The sequence below is a fragment of the Pleurodeles waltl genome, chromosome 9 (assembly GCF_031143425.1).
Source record: "Pleurodeles waltl isolate 20211129_DDA chromosome 9, aPleWal1.hap1.20221129, whole genome shotgun sequence".
Taxonomy (NCBI): Eukaryota; Metazoa; Chordata; class Amphibia; order Caudata; family Salamandridae; genus Pleurodeles; species Pleurodeles waltl.
Genome location: NC_090448.1, coordinates 1,001,432,299 through 1,001,453,123, shown reverse-complemented (window position 1 = coordinate 1,001,453,123; position 20,825 = coordinate 1,001,432,299). Strand labels below are relative to the sequence as shown.

The window sequence follows — 20,825 nt, the reverse complement described above, 5'->3', positions numbered from 1 at the left end:
TTATTGAACATAAAGTCTTATTATTCAGACAGATAAGCAGGTGTGGATCATCTTGGAAACTCAAATTGGGCTAGCCTTTTGATGCTAAGTTTAGCTTAAGGAATAGGAGAATGAGGGTGGGATTACTATACAGATTGTAAAGCAAATTTATTGCAGTATTTTTTGTTGTTCATACTTTGGTAAACACTGCAGCTACTATTCAGTTTATCTTTACTCTAATTACAATTCACAGAGTGTGCACTACAATAGGATTTTGATTTAAAAATAAATCTTTAAAATATATTCATTATTTCCTAGTGTTTTTGAGTCTGTTATTCCTTGACGAATGAGGATTTGGATTTCACTAACCATCCCTGTGACATCTCGTGGGAGTGCTAGTTTCCTGAAGCACATCTCACTCAAATATTGTTCAGTGGGTTGTGGGATGGTTGCACTAACTGGTTTTCAGTCTTGGATTGGCACATTGGCTTAGTCTGTAGTACCAGGGGATCTACAAAAGCAAATCCTGGACCGTATTCTGGAAGATGATTTAGAAAATGTATCAATTTTGTGGGATCATGCACTTCCAGCATCTGCCTGAGATCTGAGGGAGGGCAGGCGAGGAAGGCACATGGTCTAGCTGCCCAGAGACCTAGGAGTGGCCAATATGCCAATACTAGAGCGATACAAGTCTATGATTATATATATGTCTGAACTAAGGTGATTAAACTTGGTGCAGAATTGATTCCTTTTAATTCTGTATGCTTGGAAAGTGTCAGATCAGGGGCATAAACACAGAGTCCATACAGATAAACTACCTGCATTTCCTACATCCTCTTAAATGAAATGGCATGCATAGATCACAACTTCCAAAAAGGAACCACGTGCATTTATTATAACTTAAGAACAAGCATTAGCAAACCCAATGTAAGCCTTGCCTTGTTGCCAATCCTTTTTGCTGATGCAGAATAGTTTTGGCGAAAAAAAGAGAAAAATTAAGTGATGACATATGCATTATCATACATGTGTGCACCTCTGAAACTGCGTGGCAGCTTTTATTTATTTTAATTTTTTATTTGCTGGACCAAGATGGCAGATGCGACTTTGATCGGCAAATAAAAAATTTTAAAAAATTATATTTGAATGAAAGCTCTTTTTGCAATGCAGAGCGACCCAGAAGCAAATGGCAGCTACCAGGCCACCCAAAAATATTTTTTAAAAAATATATATATATATATATATAGAGAGAGAGAGAGAGAGAGAGAGAGAGAGAGAGAGAGAGAGAGAGAGAGAAAGAGAGAGAGAGAGAGGACCATGATGGGTAGAGGAGCAATAGTGGAGGGAATGAGGAGCAGGTGATGTTGAAGCAATAGGAAGTGAATGTGAGCAGGGGAGCAACAGAGGGGAATTAAATCACTCTTTTTTTAAAATAAATAAATATTTTATTATTTTTTTATTATTCAGTGCCAAAGCAATCATCGTAATACAGCATTCTATCTGTACCGACACCCCCTGTTTGAAGTTGAAGGTTCCCAGGACTTCCAAGAGTCTCGAGCAGGAGGTCTATGCCAGATTCACCCAATGTCTCTGAAGTCTTACCATGGACACCAAAACTTATCAAACTTCCATGAACAACCCAATGCTTTGTACACTGTGGTTTAAGCCCGCAAGCACCAATCTAAGTCGGTCTTCCACAGTGCCATCACCTTAGACTCTCCCCTGCTCCACAATCAGGCAATGTCTCGTCTGGCCACTGTGAGTGCCAGGTTGCAAAATAATCTGCCATTATTATACCCTATTTGGTACCCCCAACTGCTCAAGAGAGACACTTTTGCCCCACCTTGATTTTTTCCTGCAGAACCTCAGAAATGGACCAGTCCACTCGGTGCCAGTAGGCTTGTATCTTGGGACACTTCCACCCGTGTGTGGTAATGTTCTTTGCTGTCCACAGCCACTCAGGCATCTATCGTTCTCATTCTTCACAATATGAAACAATCTAGTTCTTGTGTAGTACACGTAGTGCAGTATTTTGATTTGTACCTATCTGAGGTGAGTTTTAATAGCTACCTCACTTGGATGGCGACAGGCCTCCCCACGTCCTCATCCTCTCATATTTCCAGGACGCATTCTCATTTAGTGCAAAGTTTGTCAAGAGATGGCTGGCTGTAATTCTGCAATTTGCAGTAAATCAGTGAAATATCCTGTTTGTGGAGGGGGTCTGAGAGCACCCGGTACTTGAGAGGGATCTTTTCTGCCATATCTTGCCGTTCCTCCCTATAGAGCACAAGTGCATGCTGCAACTGTGAGTATCCATCTTATTGACCGTCTACCATTTCGTATTCTGCTGCATCTCTTCAAAGGAGTGAAGAGTTGCACACCCCAAGCATCTCCCAGTTTGGTTATCTCTGTTCGGTCCCATTGCCTTCTACCTGCCAAGTTTTTCAGTTCTGCTAGGGCGCCAGATTCCCACAAGGTGGTCTCATGTGTTAACCGTCCTCCCACCCCCGAGTGAAAGTGCTCTTTGTTATACAGGTAAAGAGCAGGTAGGGGAGTCAAGCAGTGAGTGTGTAAAACGAAAGTAACGGGGGAGCAAGATAACACATGCAGGATCAGAAAGTACTTAGTGAAAAAGAAAAAAGTAGTTCCCTAAATGTGAGCAATAGTAGGATACAAGTGAGCCAATCAAAAGAATAGTAAAGAGGCTATGCTCCACAGGACGGCCAAACCCAAGAAAAGGAAGGCAAGCCAGCGAATAAGCATCAAGCAAATGAGAGTGACAATAAGGAATAACAATGGTAAGCAATGGGCACGCTCTAAGCCCACTGTAGGATTTTGGTTTGATCCACAAGAGGTATTTTGCAAAAAGCCAGCTAAGAGCTACCTGTAGGTGTGACCTAAACATTTAAGAAAACCCACTCCTTTAAGCCCCGTATTAATACAGCAACACTCCAACCCTAGAAAGATTTTAAGCTTGAGCTGAAGACCTAATTTCAAGAATGAATGCACCAATCACTAATTGATACTTTTCAGCCTGATATCACCCAGTTCGACACCCAGAACAGCGTGCAAAGGCTTTTATTGTCAGTGTTTAATCATAGCTTGCCTTATATTTATCAACGCTCTGCCACAGAATCTCTAATATTTTCAGTGGCTGGCCTCAACGCAGGCCCAGTTCTAGCGGGCGGGCCAGGCCTGCTCAAACATGACCTTTGGCCCTCCCATTAAGCGCAAAAGAGGCCACAGAGAAAGCAACTGTTAAGTGCTTCTTCCATGTTGGCAAATGTGATTTTTTCCCACTTTTGTTTAATTATCAATCAGGGGTCAACAAGAAATCTCTAGAATACATTTTATAGTGCATTGTTTTCATAATAGCTGTTTTACTTGTTTACTGAAGGGAAGAAAAATACCGTCTTTAGATGATTTTCCTTATATTCCTACTGTCTGAGACAAAACTCTGGGCATGCCGGTGAAAAGAAACAAGCCCGGTGCAGAGCTTAGCTCATGTCTGAGACAAGCTGCAGTGGGGAGGTGGGTGTTGGGGAAGAGGAGACGGGGGTTTACCTTCCAATGATGCAGCAGATGCAGTGGCACCAGAGCCCAGGTTGTAGGCTACCTCCAGAATTGTCGTAAATTGGGCACACGTTGGCCCACCCAATCGCACCCTTGGCCCATCCAGAAATAAATTCCTGGAACCGGGCCTGCCTCAATGCAACCTAGAATATTCCACTGAGCAATATTTTCCTCTGCCCTGGGCCATAGCCAGACATCCTATATCCCATGCTCATGTCCACTACATAGGGATAATCCCCATGCATATTGTCTAATGCCACAATCATGCCAAATTAAATGAGCAAATCAGTACACTCCTCAACACGCTCATGCACTAACCTACTCATCTGTAAATGTGCACCCTTACAATGCACTGCGGCACTCAAGCAGGCGATGATGGCACTGGCAGAGAATGAAATGCGCAGTTGCCAGCAGCCATGAAGACGGGATAAGCCTGTTTTATTGCACTTAAGACTCAGCCACCCACAATACACCTTTCAGTGAGTGATAAGTGCCGCTGCCTGGGAGCCTGCTCCGGCGCCTTTAGAAACACTGCCATTTGCCCCCCAGAATAGGACGTGAAGCTAACCGATTATCTGAGGGCAGTCCCTTATTAATTTATCAGCACCCAGCTCCTGGCTATGACAGCTTGATGGCGGTGTAATCCTAAAATCCCAGAAGTTCATGGGATCTCTGATGGAGTCTGCATATCCTACTCAGAGACCAGGCGCCGCACCTTAGAGTTCCTCAGCTTATTCACAATTTTCCTCCTTTTCAACTGTGCCTCAGGTTTGGGGGTCCAAGCCTGCCATCATTCTTAGCCCAGAACCACCCACAGCCTTAAGTAGTAGGACGTTAGATGTTCATACCATATGACGATTTGCAGCAGGATGAGAGGAATTGCACCTGTTTTTACTTAGTGCTTATTTATTTCTTGAGGCATGGATCTGCCTTCCTTTGTAGTAAGTTGCATGTTGACAGGACGAACAAATTATTTTTTCCAATACTTTGCAGCCTCTGAGGTGAAAGAACTATACAATGTGCCAGTACTTTGGTAGGTCTGCGTTGCACCCATCTGTAAAATTCAAGGCGTTGATTTCTTGAGGAATGTTTTTTTCTTACGTTTCTCTAATGAGGGAGATTGTCCGTATCTGGTCTACTTGTTTGGTATGCAGTGTCTTTGCACAGGTTGACTCTATGGGTGGCCTATGGAAGTGTTCTATGTGACGTCCAGTTACTTGGCTCAAGATGTTATAGGAATACACTGGTGCTCCAGGTGAGGTTTGTAACACTGATCATATCTTTACTACTTGAACTTAAGTAAAGAAGAAACACTATATGTATGGACAGGGTGAAGGGCTGCTCAATTTGAGTGGACTATGAACTCACAGTGTGCTAAAAGAATGTTAGAAAATATATACAAGCTGCTGCCTCTTGAAAGCAAGATTGTGGTTTGGATAATGCAAGAAGAGAGGGAGGTAACAGAGGCCTGGACTAGCTATTGATCCTCCTGAAAAGATGATTCACAAGCGAGATGCAGACTTCCCTTGAGGAACATTTTACCCCGGCAAAAAGGAAGCAGTAGATGTGGATGAGACGTGTGTATCAGACTCATCCCCATCCAAAATATCTCCCATTACTGCGAAGATAGGACAATTATGGTGGTGCTCGGCGAGCCAGACCACCAGGATCCCTTCCAGAAACATGTTGACTAGGTGAATGCTAGAGATTTTCTGTTCCCCAGTTTTGGTGCTCACATGCACAAGAAGGCAACTGCAAGCGCTTCTTAAAGAGGTTTTTATAAGTGGGGCCACGGCTACTATGTAGAGTCCTGCAAGACTGATGGTGGCATCTGATGATAGATCTTATGTTTCTTCCCAAGAAGTGGCACAAACTTTTGGACTGCATCAATCTTATGGCACCTCTAGAGCAGGCTTCATATGCTAGGTCCTTTGATCCGCTCAAACTCTCTCTTTTGAGTCCCAAGATTTTGTAACATTGATTTGGAGGAAGGATTCTTCATATATGGTGGTTAGTGATTCGTGCTCTATACAGTGTGAGGTTCCTCCACTCTTGTCCTCTCATTCCCCCACTCCTTGCTTCCTTCTCCCTCTTACCCTTTATCTCCTATACATTCACCTTCCCTTCTTTTTCACATCCCGTTTTCCCAGAGTGTGTACCATGCAATTACCTAGCCCATAGTGCTCGTTAGGATAATTATGAAACGTTTGTTTTTGTAAAAATGTAAATGTTGCAGATCAATATTTGGAGACGTTAATACTGATGTTGGCATTTGTAAATAGTGTTTTCTTTGTTTAGGATTTATCTGCCAGCCCCGATAGATAAGTTGGCAAATTAATTACATGAAATGCTCCAATAGACAGCAGTTGAGCATTATTGCAGTGTGTACTAATCATATGCTAAATTTGTATTCTGGTGTTTGGTTTCAGTAAATAACGTGTGCAAGTGATTCAGTTAATTTGTAAATAGTTTGCTTTCTTCTTGCACCTTGCATGTATAATTATAATTACCATTGAAAACTGCATTTACTTTACATTTCTTAATAAATGTGTTTCAGTGTGTAAAGCCCCAGGGCCTCTAACCATCATACAGAGAGGTTTGGCGATTGCAGGCATTTGTCAAAAAACAGTGGATGCCTCATCCTCTAACTTTGCAGCTCTCCTGCCTCATTTAGAGGTGAGGGAACCACACGGTTTGTGACAGCAGAGCATCTGCTAGTCCCACCGTCAGAAGCCAGTGGGCTGCTGGGTCATGGTGACTGTCCCCACACCGCTCCTGAGCTGGGCAACCATCACTCATCTTCCCTGCATGGATCTGGAAAGGAATTCAAACAATGATTCAGAAATGCATGAGAAAAACTCTCTGCGTCTTTGGGTCATTGTATTTTTTTTTATTAATGACACAAACTCCAGTTCATGTTGTTTGAGTAAAACAAGTATGCTGACCAGAGCCAAAAATATGGTGTCCACTGGGTCTACTTCCCTTCTTACAATGAATATACACTTTTGGCCGTGAGATCTGAGTCAGGCAGGAGGGATCTCAGAATGTGGCAGCACTCCACCTGGCTGGCGGAGGCCAGGACTCCACCAATCTTTCAGGTCACATCCAAGGCACTAAGGGGGTCATTCTGACTCCCGCCGGCCGCGGTAACCGCAGTGCCGGCAGGAGCCGCCAGAATACCGCTGCGCGGTCAGAAGACCGCCGCGGTTATTCTGTGTTTCCCGCTGGGCTGACGGGCGACCGCCAGAAGGCCGCCCGCCAGCCCAGCGGGAAACCCCTTCCCACGAGGAAGCCGGCTCCGAATGGAGCCGGCGGAGTGGGAAGGGTGCGACGGGTGCAGTAGCACCCGTCGCGATTTTCTGAAAATCTTTTAGGGGCCCCCAGGGGCCCCACGACACCCCTCACCGCCATCCTGTTCCTGGCGGTCAAAACCGCCAGGAACAGGATGGCGGTGAGGGGGTCGGAATCCCCATGGCGGCGCAGCAATGGAGGATTCCTCAGGGCAGCGGAAAACCGGCGGGAGACCGCCGGTTTTCCGTTTCTGACCGCGGCCATACCGCCGCGGTCAGAATGCCCTTGGGAGCACCGCCAGCCTGTTGGCGGTGCTCCCGCGGTCGTTGACCCTGGCGGTCAATGACCGCCAGGGTCAGAATGACCCCCTAAATGTGGTCCTTGGATACGTTTCAAACAACAACCCCGTCAATTTTCGGCAAATATGGCCCAAAAATAAGTAATCAACACGTTGTTTATTTATTTAGTGAACTAGTGCTCTACGCTACTTTAAATAGCAAGATGAGGAATGAAACTGTATGGAGCAACAGAGGCATAACGTGTCCAACGAGGTACGGTGGACATATGTGGCTAATGTTTTGCGGTCGCAGACCCCGGTAGTCAGTACGTTCCATAAGAATACAAGTTGTTCGGTTTTCAGGAGTTGCATAAGTTATCGGTACATGATTTCAGGAATGGGTTGATCGGAAAACTTGATGTACCCACAATCGCCAAAAGGGACAGAGTCAATGTATATCAAACAAAGAGAAAGTTCCCTTTTGTGCACCTTTTATACTGGGATTACGTTTTTCTCAAAAAGACAAATGAAAATGCACCAAGACAAAAATCAATATACACAAGAGCCATCAAATGCCATCTATTCAATAAACAAACTTTTATACAACTGTGTTTATGCAAAATTATATATTTTCATTTATTACATGCCAACATTTTATATTTTGTGGCATAAAATCCGTAATATGCTTAAAAACGTTTCTACAAATCTTTCATTATTCACACATCTTTTTTAATTTCCAGGATTCAACCATAAATCACAAACTTAAAAACTATTTTCATATAACTATAGTACTTAATAAAAAAACTGAAAATGAAAAATAAAAAACTGTCAATCGGCGTTTCGGTGGTATTTACAATGGTTCACCCCACCTTTTTCAGGACACAGGCCCTCATTGCGAACATGGCGGTTTGGCCCGCCATGCCGGCATTGACGGCTGAAGCCGCCATTCGGCATGGAGGGCCAAACCGCCATATTCTAAACATGGTGAGGGCTGCCATCGGCAGCCCTCACCCACCGTCAGGCAGCCTGGCGGTGAGTTGAAACACTATCCGCTAGGGTAGCAGCGCTACCCTGCGGATAATGTTTCATTTCCCGCCAGCCTTTTCAGGATGGCGGAGGGGGTGCCCCGGAGCACTCCTGGGGGCCCCTGCACTGCCCATGCACTGTGCATGGGCAGTGCAGGGGCCCCGGTGCAGAGCCCCGTCGCGCAGGTCACTGGCCGATTTTCAGGCAGTGATCTGCGCGACGGGTGCAACTGCACCTGCCGCACAGAGGCATCGTCGGCGGCTCCATGTGGAGCCGCCGTCAATGTCCCGGCCGGCCCACAGAAATGTTCATAATGTGGCCGGTGGGGTTCCGGGTCGCTGGCGGTCAGTGTTTTGACCGTCAGCATGAACACCACAACAGTCTTTTTGGCATGCATATATACAAGCTCTCACGCTGACTACAAGCAAAGGTCTGATTTCCTGACTTTAAATATCCTTGTGAATATCGGGACTGATTTGCGAAGGTTTTCGGGCTTTAGACAGTCTGGAAAATCTCTTATGTTTGGACAACTCCTTAGTAAATGTAGAGGTGAGAGAACTGCTTAGGTTCAGAGGTTTGGGAATTCCATTGTAGCTAAAAGTTCTCCCTTTTTTACTAAATGCTATTTATGTAGCATATATAAATGCAAGATTTTGTAAGAAGTCCTCCATTAGATCAAATGTGAATACAGCCCCAATTTTAATGTGTCTCTTTTAAACTGTACCTGTAGATTGATCAATGAATATTCAAATGTTTGATTACTTGAAGCACAGTTACTAGGTATTGACCTTCCCCCTAGGGAGCAGGGTCACTACTGATTTGCTTAAGGTGTCTGTCTTCAGCAGCGAAGTGCCTGAAAAAATGATGGGATGGGATGCAGCTTTGAGAAATCATCTGCGGCTTAGATTATTCAAACATTTCATCAAAACACCTTGTTGTTAGTTGTAATCAATCAGTTTTTGTAAAGCGCAACTACTCACCTGTGAGGGTCTCAAGGTGCTGGTGGGGGGTCTGTGCCTCATTTGAAGAACCAGGTCTTGAGGTTCTTCCTTAAGATAGTGGGTGATGGGCTCTCTCTGGGGTCCATGGGCAGGTTGTTCCAGCTATTTGCTACAAGGTAGGCAAAAAATCTTCCTCCGGCGGTGGTTTTCCGGATGCATGGGATGGTGGCCAGTGCCTGCTGGCAGGGTTGAAGGGGTCTGGTGGGGTTATAGCAGGAGATGCGATGGTTCAGGTAGGACGGTTCAATGTTGTGAAGGGCCTTGTAGATGTGGGTGAGTAGTTTGAAATTGATTTGCTTTTCCACTGGGAGCCAATGGAGGTTCCTGAGGTTTTGGGAGATGTGTTCCTGGCGAGGTATGTTCAGGACGAGTCTGGCGGAGGTGTTGTGGATGAGTTGTAGTTTTTTGGTATTCTTTGCCGTGGTGCCGGGGTAGAGTGCATTGCCGTAGTCGAGCTTGCTTGTGACTAAGGGGTGGGTGACTATCTTGCAGCAGTCGTCAGGGATCCATTTGAGGATTTTGCACAGTGGCTGGAGGGTGTGCCAGCAGGAAGAGGTGACTGTGTTTACCTGTCGGGTCATCGAGAGGGAAGAGTCGAGAATGATTCCTAGGTTTCAGGTGTGTTCAGTCGGAGTAGGTGGGGCGTTGAGTGATGTGGCCCACCAGGAGTCATCCCAGGCTAAAGTGGAGTTTCCGAAAATGATGAGCTCGGTCTTTTCTGAGTTGAGCTTGAGGCAGTTGTCCCTTATCTCAGCAGTGACGGCTTGTTCCGGTGTGAAAGTTCCTCTTTGCTTTGTCCGGGTTTTTGGTGAGATATAAGATGAGTTTTGTGTCATTTGCATATGACACGATGTTCATCCTGTGGCCTGTGCCAAAGACTGCTCTGGGCCACGTAGATGGTGAAGAGCTCTGGGCTCAGGGAGGATCTATGAGGGACTCCACAGCTGAATTCTATTGGTTTGGACTGAAGGGTGGGAGCCTGACTCTCTGTTTTCTTCCGGTGAGGAAAGAGCTAACCCATTGCAGGTCTTTTCCGCTGATTCTTGTGTCGTGGAGTCTGGTGCATAGGGTGCTGTGGGAGACCTTGTTGAGTCAGGCTGCTGAGAGGTTGAAGAGTACGAGTGCTGCGGTGTGTTTACGGTCGAGGAGTGTGCGGATGTCATTGGTGGCTGCAAGAAGAGCTGTCTCCGAGCTGTGGTTGCTGCGGAAGCCAGGCTGAGAGGTAGCTAGTGAGTTGTTGTCCTCGATGAATTGTCGCAGGTGTGTGTTTATGGCGTTTTCCAGGACTAAGGTAACAGCAAGATGGGCTGGAAATTCTTCAGCTCTGGTGGGCTGGCTGTGGGTTTCTTCAGGAGGGGGCGGACTTTGGCGTGTTTCCAGTCTTCAGGGAAGGAGGCTGTTTTGAAAGAGCAGTTCAGTGTCTTGGGGAGTTTGGGAGCGATGGATGCACTGGCTCTGTTGTAGATGCAGTGGGGGCATGGGTCCATCGAGTTGTAGTTGACACTCCAAGTGTAACAGGTATGTCCAGACATGGATGCGTTGCTCATTGCGCAACAGGACTCAAGGTTCACTCTATCAATGAGGCTGAGATAGGCTGAAACCTGTCTGGGGTTGTTTAGTGGTGGGGTGAGAGATGGGAAGGCGCCTTGCTTAGCAGGTCAGAATGGACTGCTGATTTTTACTGTCAGTTACTTAGTGTGGCATACAGTTTCCATGTTGCATCACGTTTGCATCTGGACATGTTAGGTAATTCTCTTTTCTTTCTAGTTTTGATGAGATGGGCCTGAGCAGCAGATCAGAACCGTCAGTCAATGTCATGACTAACAAAAGAGATGCACGGACCCGCAGAATGGTGGAACAAGAGTTTGGGAAAGATGGTTTCTTCTGTGGTCCGCCAGGTAAGTGACAGCAGGCTACAGAGACCCCCTGTTAATGTGCTGAAAGAGAGGGAAAAACAACAGGAGTGAAGAAGAAAATGTGCCACCAATCTCTGAAAACCTACCCAAAAACATGTACACATTCAAAAGAGTAGTCCTAAACCATAAATGTGGAGATTGTTATGACTTTTTGGAATGAAGCAATTGAATGATTTAAAACATATTCAGTCCTTCCACGGTTTACACTTTTATATTTGCACCTCAGCTGCCCTGTAATATCATTTATGTGTGGATTAATAGAGTACATGGCATATTCATGGTCATTCTTTAGTTTCTTAATGAACTAATTTAATATAATTGCTTTTATTAATGCTATCAAATAGCTGTACTTGAGAGCATATTATCTCACATTTTCTTGGTGTGGTGATTTGTCATAAGAGTGTTAGCTTGGAAAGACATCCTTTTGTTCCCACCATTGGTCCTTCACTATCCTTCCCCACACTAATGGACTGATTTAGATTTCAGCGAATGGGTTACTTCGTCACAACAGTGAAGAATATCCCGTCCTCCAAATTATAAATCCCATAGGAAACAATGGGATTTATATTTCGGTGGTCGGGATATCCATCACCCTAGTGATGGAGTAACCCGTCTGCCAAAATCTAAATCATTCCCTGTGTTTTGTTGTGTGCATCAGTGACACACCTTGTATTGCAGCATTGGTGTGCCACCAACTATATCTACAGGGTTGTACTCAAGTTTCGATTATGTCTCCCTGTGCCCAGTCCAACTGCTCACATGATGAGCAGGTATTCTCCTCAGCAGAGTGGCTGCCTGGTGTCTGCCTAGAGGTCTTCTAACTCCCCACCTCCGAAAGTCCAGTGGCACCCTGTCCTGGTCCTTCAAGTTCATGCCCCAGTTCCAGACAAGTGAATTAAAGACAGTCCTTAAAAATACAGTGAAGTCATATTAAGAAAATAACATTGGAATGACAAGATGGGAGGCAGGGCTGACTGATCATTGATGTAGTCTGGCTAGTGCAACTTTGTGAGTCGCTCCCTTGCTGGATTTTGCTACTGCTGCACTGGTTCTTAGTGCCCTCACTGGAGGATGTGGCATAACGGCCTGAGCTGCTGATTTCGGAGCTCGGAGAACCAGGTTCAAGTCTTGGTGTCGGCTCAACGTCCTGTGATTCTGAGCAAATCACTTAATCCTCCCGTGCCTGATCAGTACCTCAAGACCCTCACGGGTGAATTGCCACGCTTTACAAATTCTGAATTTATTTAATTATTCATCACTAGTGCCTATAAAGGTAAAAATGTAGTTCCAAAGTCGGTTTAGAATACTTCTTCTGGGTTGCAATTCCTACTTTCCAGTCAGATGATAAACAAGCACTGGCCCTGTAGACATCTTTGCACTGCTCATGTTAAAAGTCTGTAGGTCTACCAAAGGGCAATTGAGGCAATTCCAACATCAAGGTTTCATCTGCCCTTGATAAAGCAATATAAAAATCACTAGGTGTGTGACTTTTGATATAAAGCAACAATGCCCTTTTCTTTCAGACCTAAAGAGATCAAAGAGAATTAAGGCTGGCACCCTATCGACATTGTGTTGCACTGAATACTTCAGGAAATACCAGGTCATGGGAGTATGTTAAGACTCTCTCTAGATGGATATTATGTGGATTGAATGTTATTGATGCTTTACATAATTTTACTGTTTCTAAAGTAAACAAGGCTATAAAAATACATAGAAATTTCTCCTGGCCCATTTCCTCCCCTTGCTTATTTATTTCATAGTCAGAAGGTTTAGTCATCATGATAAGTAAATTTATTTTGGATGGCAAGGGCAATCTTGAAGACTAGCATACTGAAAGATAACAACGCTGTGACTGCATACAGTATGATGACTTGGTGTTACCAAGGACTCAATGCTGCAGTCTTGAGCTTTTGTTTTACAAATAATTTTAGTTGTTATTTGTGTTAGTTCAAGTGGATAAACTGAAGTGAACCAGGACTACAACTCACAGAATTCACTAGGTTGTTAAACATAGGCACAGGATTGAATCACTGAGTCTCTGATAAACTGAAGTCATTTGGTATCCTTATATAATAAGTATGAAATTATCTGATTTGATTTGAAGGAGATTTATTAGTGCAACAAATGCCCAAAAGCATGTACAAGTTAAAATAGGGAAACTTAGAAATGCTACCATAATTCAGTAATTTGGAGTCTTTTTCATTCGTTTTCTGCATACCGCTTCAGGCAATGAACAGAGTCTGTCCTCACAGATAAATGTACAGTAGATGGACATCCATTACTGATCTAGGCCGGGCCTTACCTACAGATCTACCTAATGGCAATATAGTGGCAGAACCTGGTTCTGACGGTCAGCAAAGGAACCTCGACTCCAGACCCCTTCCTTCCCACAACCTTGGATTACAGAACCTGACAGTTATAGTTCAGAAAAAAGAAACAAAAGACAGGATAAATGAGTACCTTAAGCCCCTCTTCTCATCACATTACTCACTAGTATTTCAGAATCTTCCACTACTATATCTAAAAAAATATTGCGTATAACACACCCTTCAAAACAATATATCAACAGCCATGAGGGAGATGAAACACAGTAGAGCAAAGACAGTCAGGAAAGATGCACTCGGAAAAGTACCATGCCCCTACTCCTTTTACACTCACCCTTTTTCTGGGTGCACCCCACCTCTAAGGCTGATGAAAAATATATTTTTTAGAGCTATGAGTGACAAGGGTGAAACTCTAATGAGTATGTTTTCTGTTGTCACACCAGTAACACCTGCTGTTTTTCTGAATGCCAGATGGTGCAAGCTCACATTAAGCAGAATGGATTTCCCTGAACATACCAGATTTCACACACACTTTCCTGTGCAGAAAGCTATTCAATGGAAAAAGAGGAGAATGAAGAGGGAGAAGACCATGGTGAAGAGAAGGGCCAGTGGGAGGGTGATCAGGAATGCACCAGGATGGACCACAAGGTGAGCGGGACCAAGAGGAGGATCAGTATCACGGAGAGGCACAGGACTAGAATGGCCACGACCAAACCACTACAACCAGATGACCTTGAACAAGAGGTCCCAGAAGAACAGAATGAAGAGGGCCAGTAGGGATAGAGCCATGAGAATAAAGAGAAAGAATACGATGTGTACGAAGAAGACTGAAGAGGAGGAGGATCAGAACCACTAACAAGACTAAGTCAGGACCACAAGAATATCATGACAACTGGGCATACCTAGAGAGAATGGTGAGATGGTGGAGAATGAGGAGGACCAAAAGGAGGAGGAGGGCCACCAGAGGACCATAATCACCATGACAACCAAAATGGCCAAAAGGGCCAGGACCTGGCATATAAAGGCCCCGATGAACAGGATGATCAAGACTGGTATGACCAGGAGGAGAAGGACCAAATGGAGGAGAGCCACCAGGAGAACGAGGACCTGAGCCACCATGATAATTAGGAATACTAGTAAGACAAAAAACAGTGCTAGGATAACCAGGAGGGCCAGACATGTATCAAGGTTACATGTGTTAGAGCATGCCAACAGGTTATAAGCCACCCCCCTTTAGAGACCACCACTTTTTTCAGTGCACTGAGTTTAAAACCACTTGACAGAACATGTCAAGGCCCAATTCTCCTCCATGATCATGATCACTTTGTTATTTAGAGTCTTTAAAGCTGAAAGTAGAATAGAAGGCTGGCCAGGTGCAACTGCATCTCATGTCTGAATCACCATCTCCAGCTTAGAGGTGTGATTAGCCATTTATTCATAACTGGTTGAATAAATATAAAACATTTACCAGCCTTATAACCTATTTTTTGGATATGGGATCATTGACCCATATTAAAGAAACCTCTCAGAAATGGCTGATATGGCTGGCACGAGGCCTGAAAAATTCATTTAAATCAAATATAAGTTTTTAGAAAAGGTGAAGATGCAAGCCCTGCCTGTCATTTTCCTTAGTGGCACACAGAAGTCCCCATGAGACAACTGGCCCTGGCCTATTCTTTAACCACATAAACTAGCCCATAAATTATTGAAAGGGATCGTGCTATACTACAAGCAAGGTATGGTGTATTGTTATTAACATTTGAAACCTCCGTGTGTCAGTCAGACAGACAAATAAAGAAGCTGCGCTCATAGGGAAAGGAAACATAATTTTGACAGAGCGTATGCGGTTGGGACCAAATCGGCAGGCCACGCACCAATTCACAAGCCCACACACCATAAAACATGTGCAACTCTTTGGACTTGTGAAGTTGTCTTTTCTGGGGACAGTAGTAGCTGGGTGCTGTCCTTCAGGAGCACCAGCAAAGGGCTTTACTGGCAAAGCTGCAGAAGCAGGTATAGGAAAAGTAGGGCCTTCATGTTAAAAGGACAATTGAGCATATATGATAGAGCGCCTAAAAAGGCTTATTTACATCTTCAAAGAGCTTGTGATACTCCAAAAGTAACCAGAGAAAGCACACCTACTCTGTGCAATTGTAAAAGTTAAGAACTTGGTGCCACTAGAGGGGTTGCGTTCCTATAGGTGTTTCAGCATAGAAAACATAACGAGTTCTACAGGCAAAACTGACTCCCAATGCCTCCTATGCCTATCAGATAACCAGACCTGCTGTGTTTTTGTAGAGTGTAGAGTGAGGCAGGTGGGCAGGTGGGACTCACCCAGGAGGTCTGGAACTCTTTGGACCCTGAAGAACAACTGTTAATGTAGCCAGCAGCTGGAGAATGCTGAACACAGAAGAAGGTGAAATCCCATGGGAGCCTACCTGAATGGATTGACTGAAAGTCATATTTCAGTGTGCAACTACTACATAAAGAGAACATAATATCTGGGGAGAGGCAGATGACAAGTAGAATATTATGGTTCAGTCATGGCTTATCTCACTATGTTCAATCTATGGCTCTCTGAAAAGGAAGAATTAAACAAGCGGCTTAAATCTGGGAACAGGAAACCTGTTGTGAGTGAGATATGAAGGTAGTACTAAAGGTTTTTGAGTCAAAAGAAGTAGTCCACAGGAGAATGGATGAGAAGGCACTGACATTGGAGAAGGAAGGGGTCTTCAATGTGTGGTGGGGGTCTATAATAAAATTGGAACCTAACAGGGTGGTGCTGAAAGCTGCTGTTCGGGAACCTCCTGAGAGGGTCAGACGGAGCTGTTAGACCACCAATTTGAGGAATGTATTTTGAAGAGTTTACTTAGAAGCTAAATGGGATGCTTCCTTTATCAGCTCACCCCTAATTCCAAGGCTTCTGTTATTTAGATGCAGTCTAGAAAATAGTTTTTTTTAAATAGAGAGAGTATTATCATAGGCAATATCAGATAAAACCCTGGGACAGACGTACAAAGGGTTTTAACTTTCACAAACCATCCAAATCAGTAAATCAGAGGGTTTGCAAATGCTAAAGCCTTTTTCATATGTACTAAACACATTTCGCAATCCCGAAAAGTGTTTTAGAATCTCTAAATATGTTTAGAATTGGATACAGATGTGTGCATGTCTTCAGTATGCTGGGTATCAATGCTTCACAACCAAAGTCTGATCAGAAAATATTGGTATTTTATCTACACCTCAGTGGAGGTGGTAACTTTTATGCAAAACGGAAGGGGTCCCCTTGTAACAACTTTCTTTTTATGGATGTGAAAAAAGGGCTTAAGAGGAGGCAGTGATCCACTGCCTCTTAAACAAACATGAAAATCAGTTTTTCTTTATAAACACATTCCCATGTACTTTAAGGTAAACGGGATGTATTTGAAAACAAAAAAAGTTAGCTTTATTAAAAAGCTATCACAGACATGGTGGTCTGCTTACCCCAGCAGGCCAGCATCCCTGTGATGGCAGTGAATCAAAGTAGGTCGCAATTTGCAACATATCTCACTAATAATCATGAGGTAGGTAGAATTGTGATCCACTACGATTCATTTCTTTTTTGCAAACCGACCTATTACTACATAAGGTAGTTTCCAAATACCACACTGGTCGCAAAAATGCTGATCACAAATTGAGAACAGAGTTTTTCAACCAGTGTTTGGTACACTGGGACCATTTTCTTACTTTAACAGGTGAACGTTCCATTTGACTTGGCTTCTACGTTCAGGACACCATGCAATTTTAAAAACAAACAGAGTTTCTGGCCTCTAACCACCGGCCTGATGGCCCCAGCCTTAGCTCACTTTGCACGCTGACACTGTGTTGTCGAACAAAAATAACATTCTGGGAAGCCCACTGAAAGTCTAATACATGTTAAGTACTAAAATATAGCAGGCAGTATAACTATTCTAAATTCAAATTCTCAATTTCAACAGATTAGTGCTTCACCGTCTGAGTAGTGAGGCGGCGCTGCAGAAACAAGACAGGCACATGTTTATACGGGGTGGAAAAAACACTGAAGAGCGTCCGCTCTTCACCCGGCTTTAATAATCAATGGTGGCCCCAGAAACATAATCTCCATTCTGGGTGACCACCACAACAGTACCCCAAACACTAGACCCACACAGTTTATTACATCCCTGCCATATTGGATTCAAACATTACTAACTGGTAACAAACACACAAAGTCTCTGAGTCTCTGGCTGGGAGCAGGATTGGGCCGAAGGCTGTACCTGTGTGACTGGGAGTGACACCCATTCGGGTGAGCCACCGGACTGGTGGTCACAGGAGACTGGGGAGGGTACTGGTCACTCACCACCTGCCAGACACCTGGGCACCGGGATTCATCTCCATCACTCACTGGCCTCGCCATGGAGCTGACAGTCCTTCAGCAGGGTCCTCAAAAGTGGCCTTTCGAAACCAGGAAACATTCATGGTCACCGTCTCACTTCCTTGGCCACAGTCACCATGGTGCCAGGCACCCCAGTGACAGTCCAGACACCTGGCTCATAGGGCGTACGGAACTTCCATCCAGGGCGCCTGTCTCTGACAACCACCCGATTGCCAATCTGGACGTCCCGCCAGGCCGCATGCCTCGTTTGACTGGTGTGATCATTCACCGCCTTCCTCTTGGCCTGTGCCAACTCCGGGAGGTAGGGCAAAGGCTGCCACTGAGGGGGAGTGGGGATGGAGTCTCGCCGTACGCCACCCAACATCAAAGAAAAGGGAGGGTGGTTCGTGGTACAGTGAGGGGCCCCCTGTACTCCCGCAGGAACTGATGAAGGCTGACTTCCAGGTCCGTGGCAATGCGAAACACCTTGTTTATGGTGCGCATAAAGCACTCAACCTCACCGTTGGCCTGCAGCCAATGGGGCATGATCCTCCTATGGTGGATGCCCAGGCCTTTCAGTAGCTCTTGAAATTCAGCGCCATGGAATGGAGGCCCGTTGTCAGTTTTCACTTTTTCTAAGAGACCAAACATGGCAAATATCTTCTCAAGGGCGGGGCCCACTTTGGCAAAAGATGTAGAGTCAACTACCTCAAACACAGGACAGCTGTCAACAATGAAAAGGGTGGTCCTCCTGTCTGGGAAACTTAAAAAAACAAGGCTGACCTTAGATCAAGGTGTGAGGCAAGGTTCTTTGTGATGACTGGCGCCTGCACTTCAGATGTGGTAGTCAACTGGCAAGCGGGGCATTGTCTCATGCACTTATCCACCCCGCCTCAAGTCCGGGAAACCACACCTTTTCCCTCATCTTTGTGGTCCCTTGATGCCCTCCATAGCGCAAGATCACTCACTGTTCCAATTGAGCAGGGATTATCAGCCGATGCCCCCTCCGAAGGAGCCGTTTGGGAGACAGACTGAGTTTGTGTCTCACCCTCCACAGCTTGATCACCCTGTCGTGGTCTGCCCTAGTTCAATGATGGTTGGTTTTAAGGAACTCATGCCAGGACCCATTCTCAAAGGCTTGTTTTACTCTTAACAGAATGCCATCTTCACTCGTGGCTTCTGCGATTTCCTCCAGGTTCATCGTCTTTGGACAACTGTTGTGGGCCAGCGCCTGGACCTGCACTTCGGTGGTTTCTTCATCAGCATCATTGACTGGGGCCGGCTCCCTGGGGGGCCGCAACAGAAAGTCAGCAGGGTTCCTGGCCCCTGGGCGGTAGATCACCTCCAAACAATATGGTTGAAGTTGGATGGCCCACCACTCAATCCGGGGAGGTGGATTGGATGCAGTCCCCTTGAACAGCGGAACGAGAGGTTGGTGATCGGTGACCACCCTGAACGGCTGGCCTTGCAGATACAGATGAAAATGGCTGCAGGCCCACTTGATGGCCGAAGCCTCTCGCTCAATTTGAGAGTAGCATTTCTCCATCAGGGTCAAAGCCTTGCTGGCATATGCATGGGGGGCCACTTGCTCGGCTCGGTTTCTTATGTCAACACAGCGCCAAGCCCCACCGGACTTCCATCCAACACTAACTCCGTCCTCTTGGTAGGGCCAAAGTAGGCCTTGGTGGTCTTGCACAAGAGTGCCTCCTTGAGCGCTTGAAATGCTTGTTCTTCTCGATTCCCCCACACCCAGGGTGCCTCAGCTTTCGTGCGGGCTCGGAGAAATTGTGGCCAACTGTAGAATGAAACCCACAATATGTTGCCATTCCCAGGAAACTTCTCACGGCCGTCACCGTTCGCGGAGCGGGGGCCTATCTGATCACATTGGACTTTTGCGGGTCTACCTGAATACCGTCCTGGTTGAACACATACCCAAAGAAGTCAATGGAATTTTGGAAGAAAGAGCATTTCTTCTGGTGGAGGGCGAGCCCATGTTCAGATAGCCGCTTGAGGGTGGCGTGCAAATGTCGGTGGTGCTCTTCGGCTGTGGTAGAGTAGATCAGGATGTCGTTCCTTATGTTCATGACACCCAGCAGTCCCGTTAGAGGTTGGCGGATGGCGTCCTGGAACACTTCGGCAGCCGAGGATATTCCAAAGCTCAATCGCTTATACCACCTTAGTTCAAGGTGCGTGGAAAAGGTAGTGATATACCTGCTTTCTTCCGTCAGCTTTAGCTGGTGATACTCCGCGTTCAAGTCCAACTTGGAGAACCACTTGGAGCCATTGAGATCCGCTATGATGTCATCGATTGTGGGAGTGATATGCCTCTCCCTTCGGATCGCTGTGTTTAGGATCTGCATGTCAATGCAGAGTCTAATCTTGCCTGGCTGCTTTGGCTTTTCGGCTATCACCATTGGCGATACCCAGGGGGTGGGCCCTGACACTTTTTCGAGGACCCATTGTTCCTCAAGTTGACGTAGCTCCTGTTCCACCAATGGTCGAAGATTAAACGAGACCCGCCGGTATCTCAGAGCGACCGGCTTCACAGTCTTGTCAATGTGAAGGCTAATTGGGGTTGCCTTTAGACAGCCTAGAGCTCAGGGAACTGCTTCAGTACCTTGTCTATCTGGCAAGTCCTTATGCTTCTCGCGAATGACACATGTTCCAACTTCTCCACCGATTGGCTGCCTAGGAGTGTGTCAGCTTCTCTGTACACAACATGGAATGTGGTGTGGATTGTCCTGTCCTCCGCCCTGACAGTCATAGTTATGCGCCATTTTAGGGGCAGGGGCGTGGGACTCCCATAAGTGAATATCTTGGTTTTTGAGGGTGTCATCAGTGGACGAGGATGGAGGCGTTGATACTGGTGGACACCCATGACATTCACTCTTGCTCCCGTGTCTATCAGTGTTTTGATTCTCAACCCCTTGACCTCCACTATGCATGTTGGCTGTGGCCACCGGCACCTCTTCAGGTCATTGGTGAACGAGATGAGGAAGGCTTCTTCTGTCGAGGAGTCCTCCAGTCTGTATTGGGGCAGGGGGTAGAGGGTGTCAAATGATGTGTCGT

The 20,825-nt window shown here is 45.6% G+C and overlaps 1 protein-coding gene across 1 annotated transcript in view; it reads left to right on the top strand.

The window, feature by feature from the left end:
- DISP2 (dispatched RND transporter family member 2) overlaps positions 1–20,825 on the top strand; it is a 216,913-nt gene that overhangs the window by 161,772 nt on the left and 34,316 nt on the right. Inside the window, exon 5 of the mRNA XM_069208587.1 lies at positions 10,912–11,042. Within this exon, the coding sequence (XP_069064688.1) occupies positions 10,912–11,042 (131 nt within the window). The remainder of the gene's footprint in view (positions 1–10,911; positions 11,043–20,825) is intronic.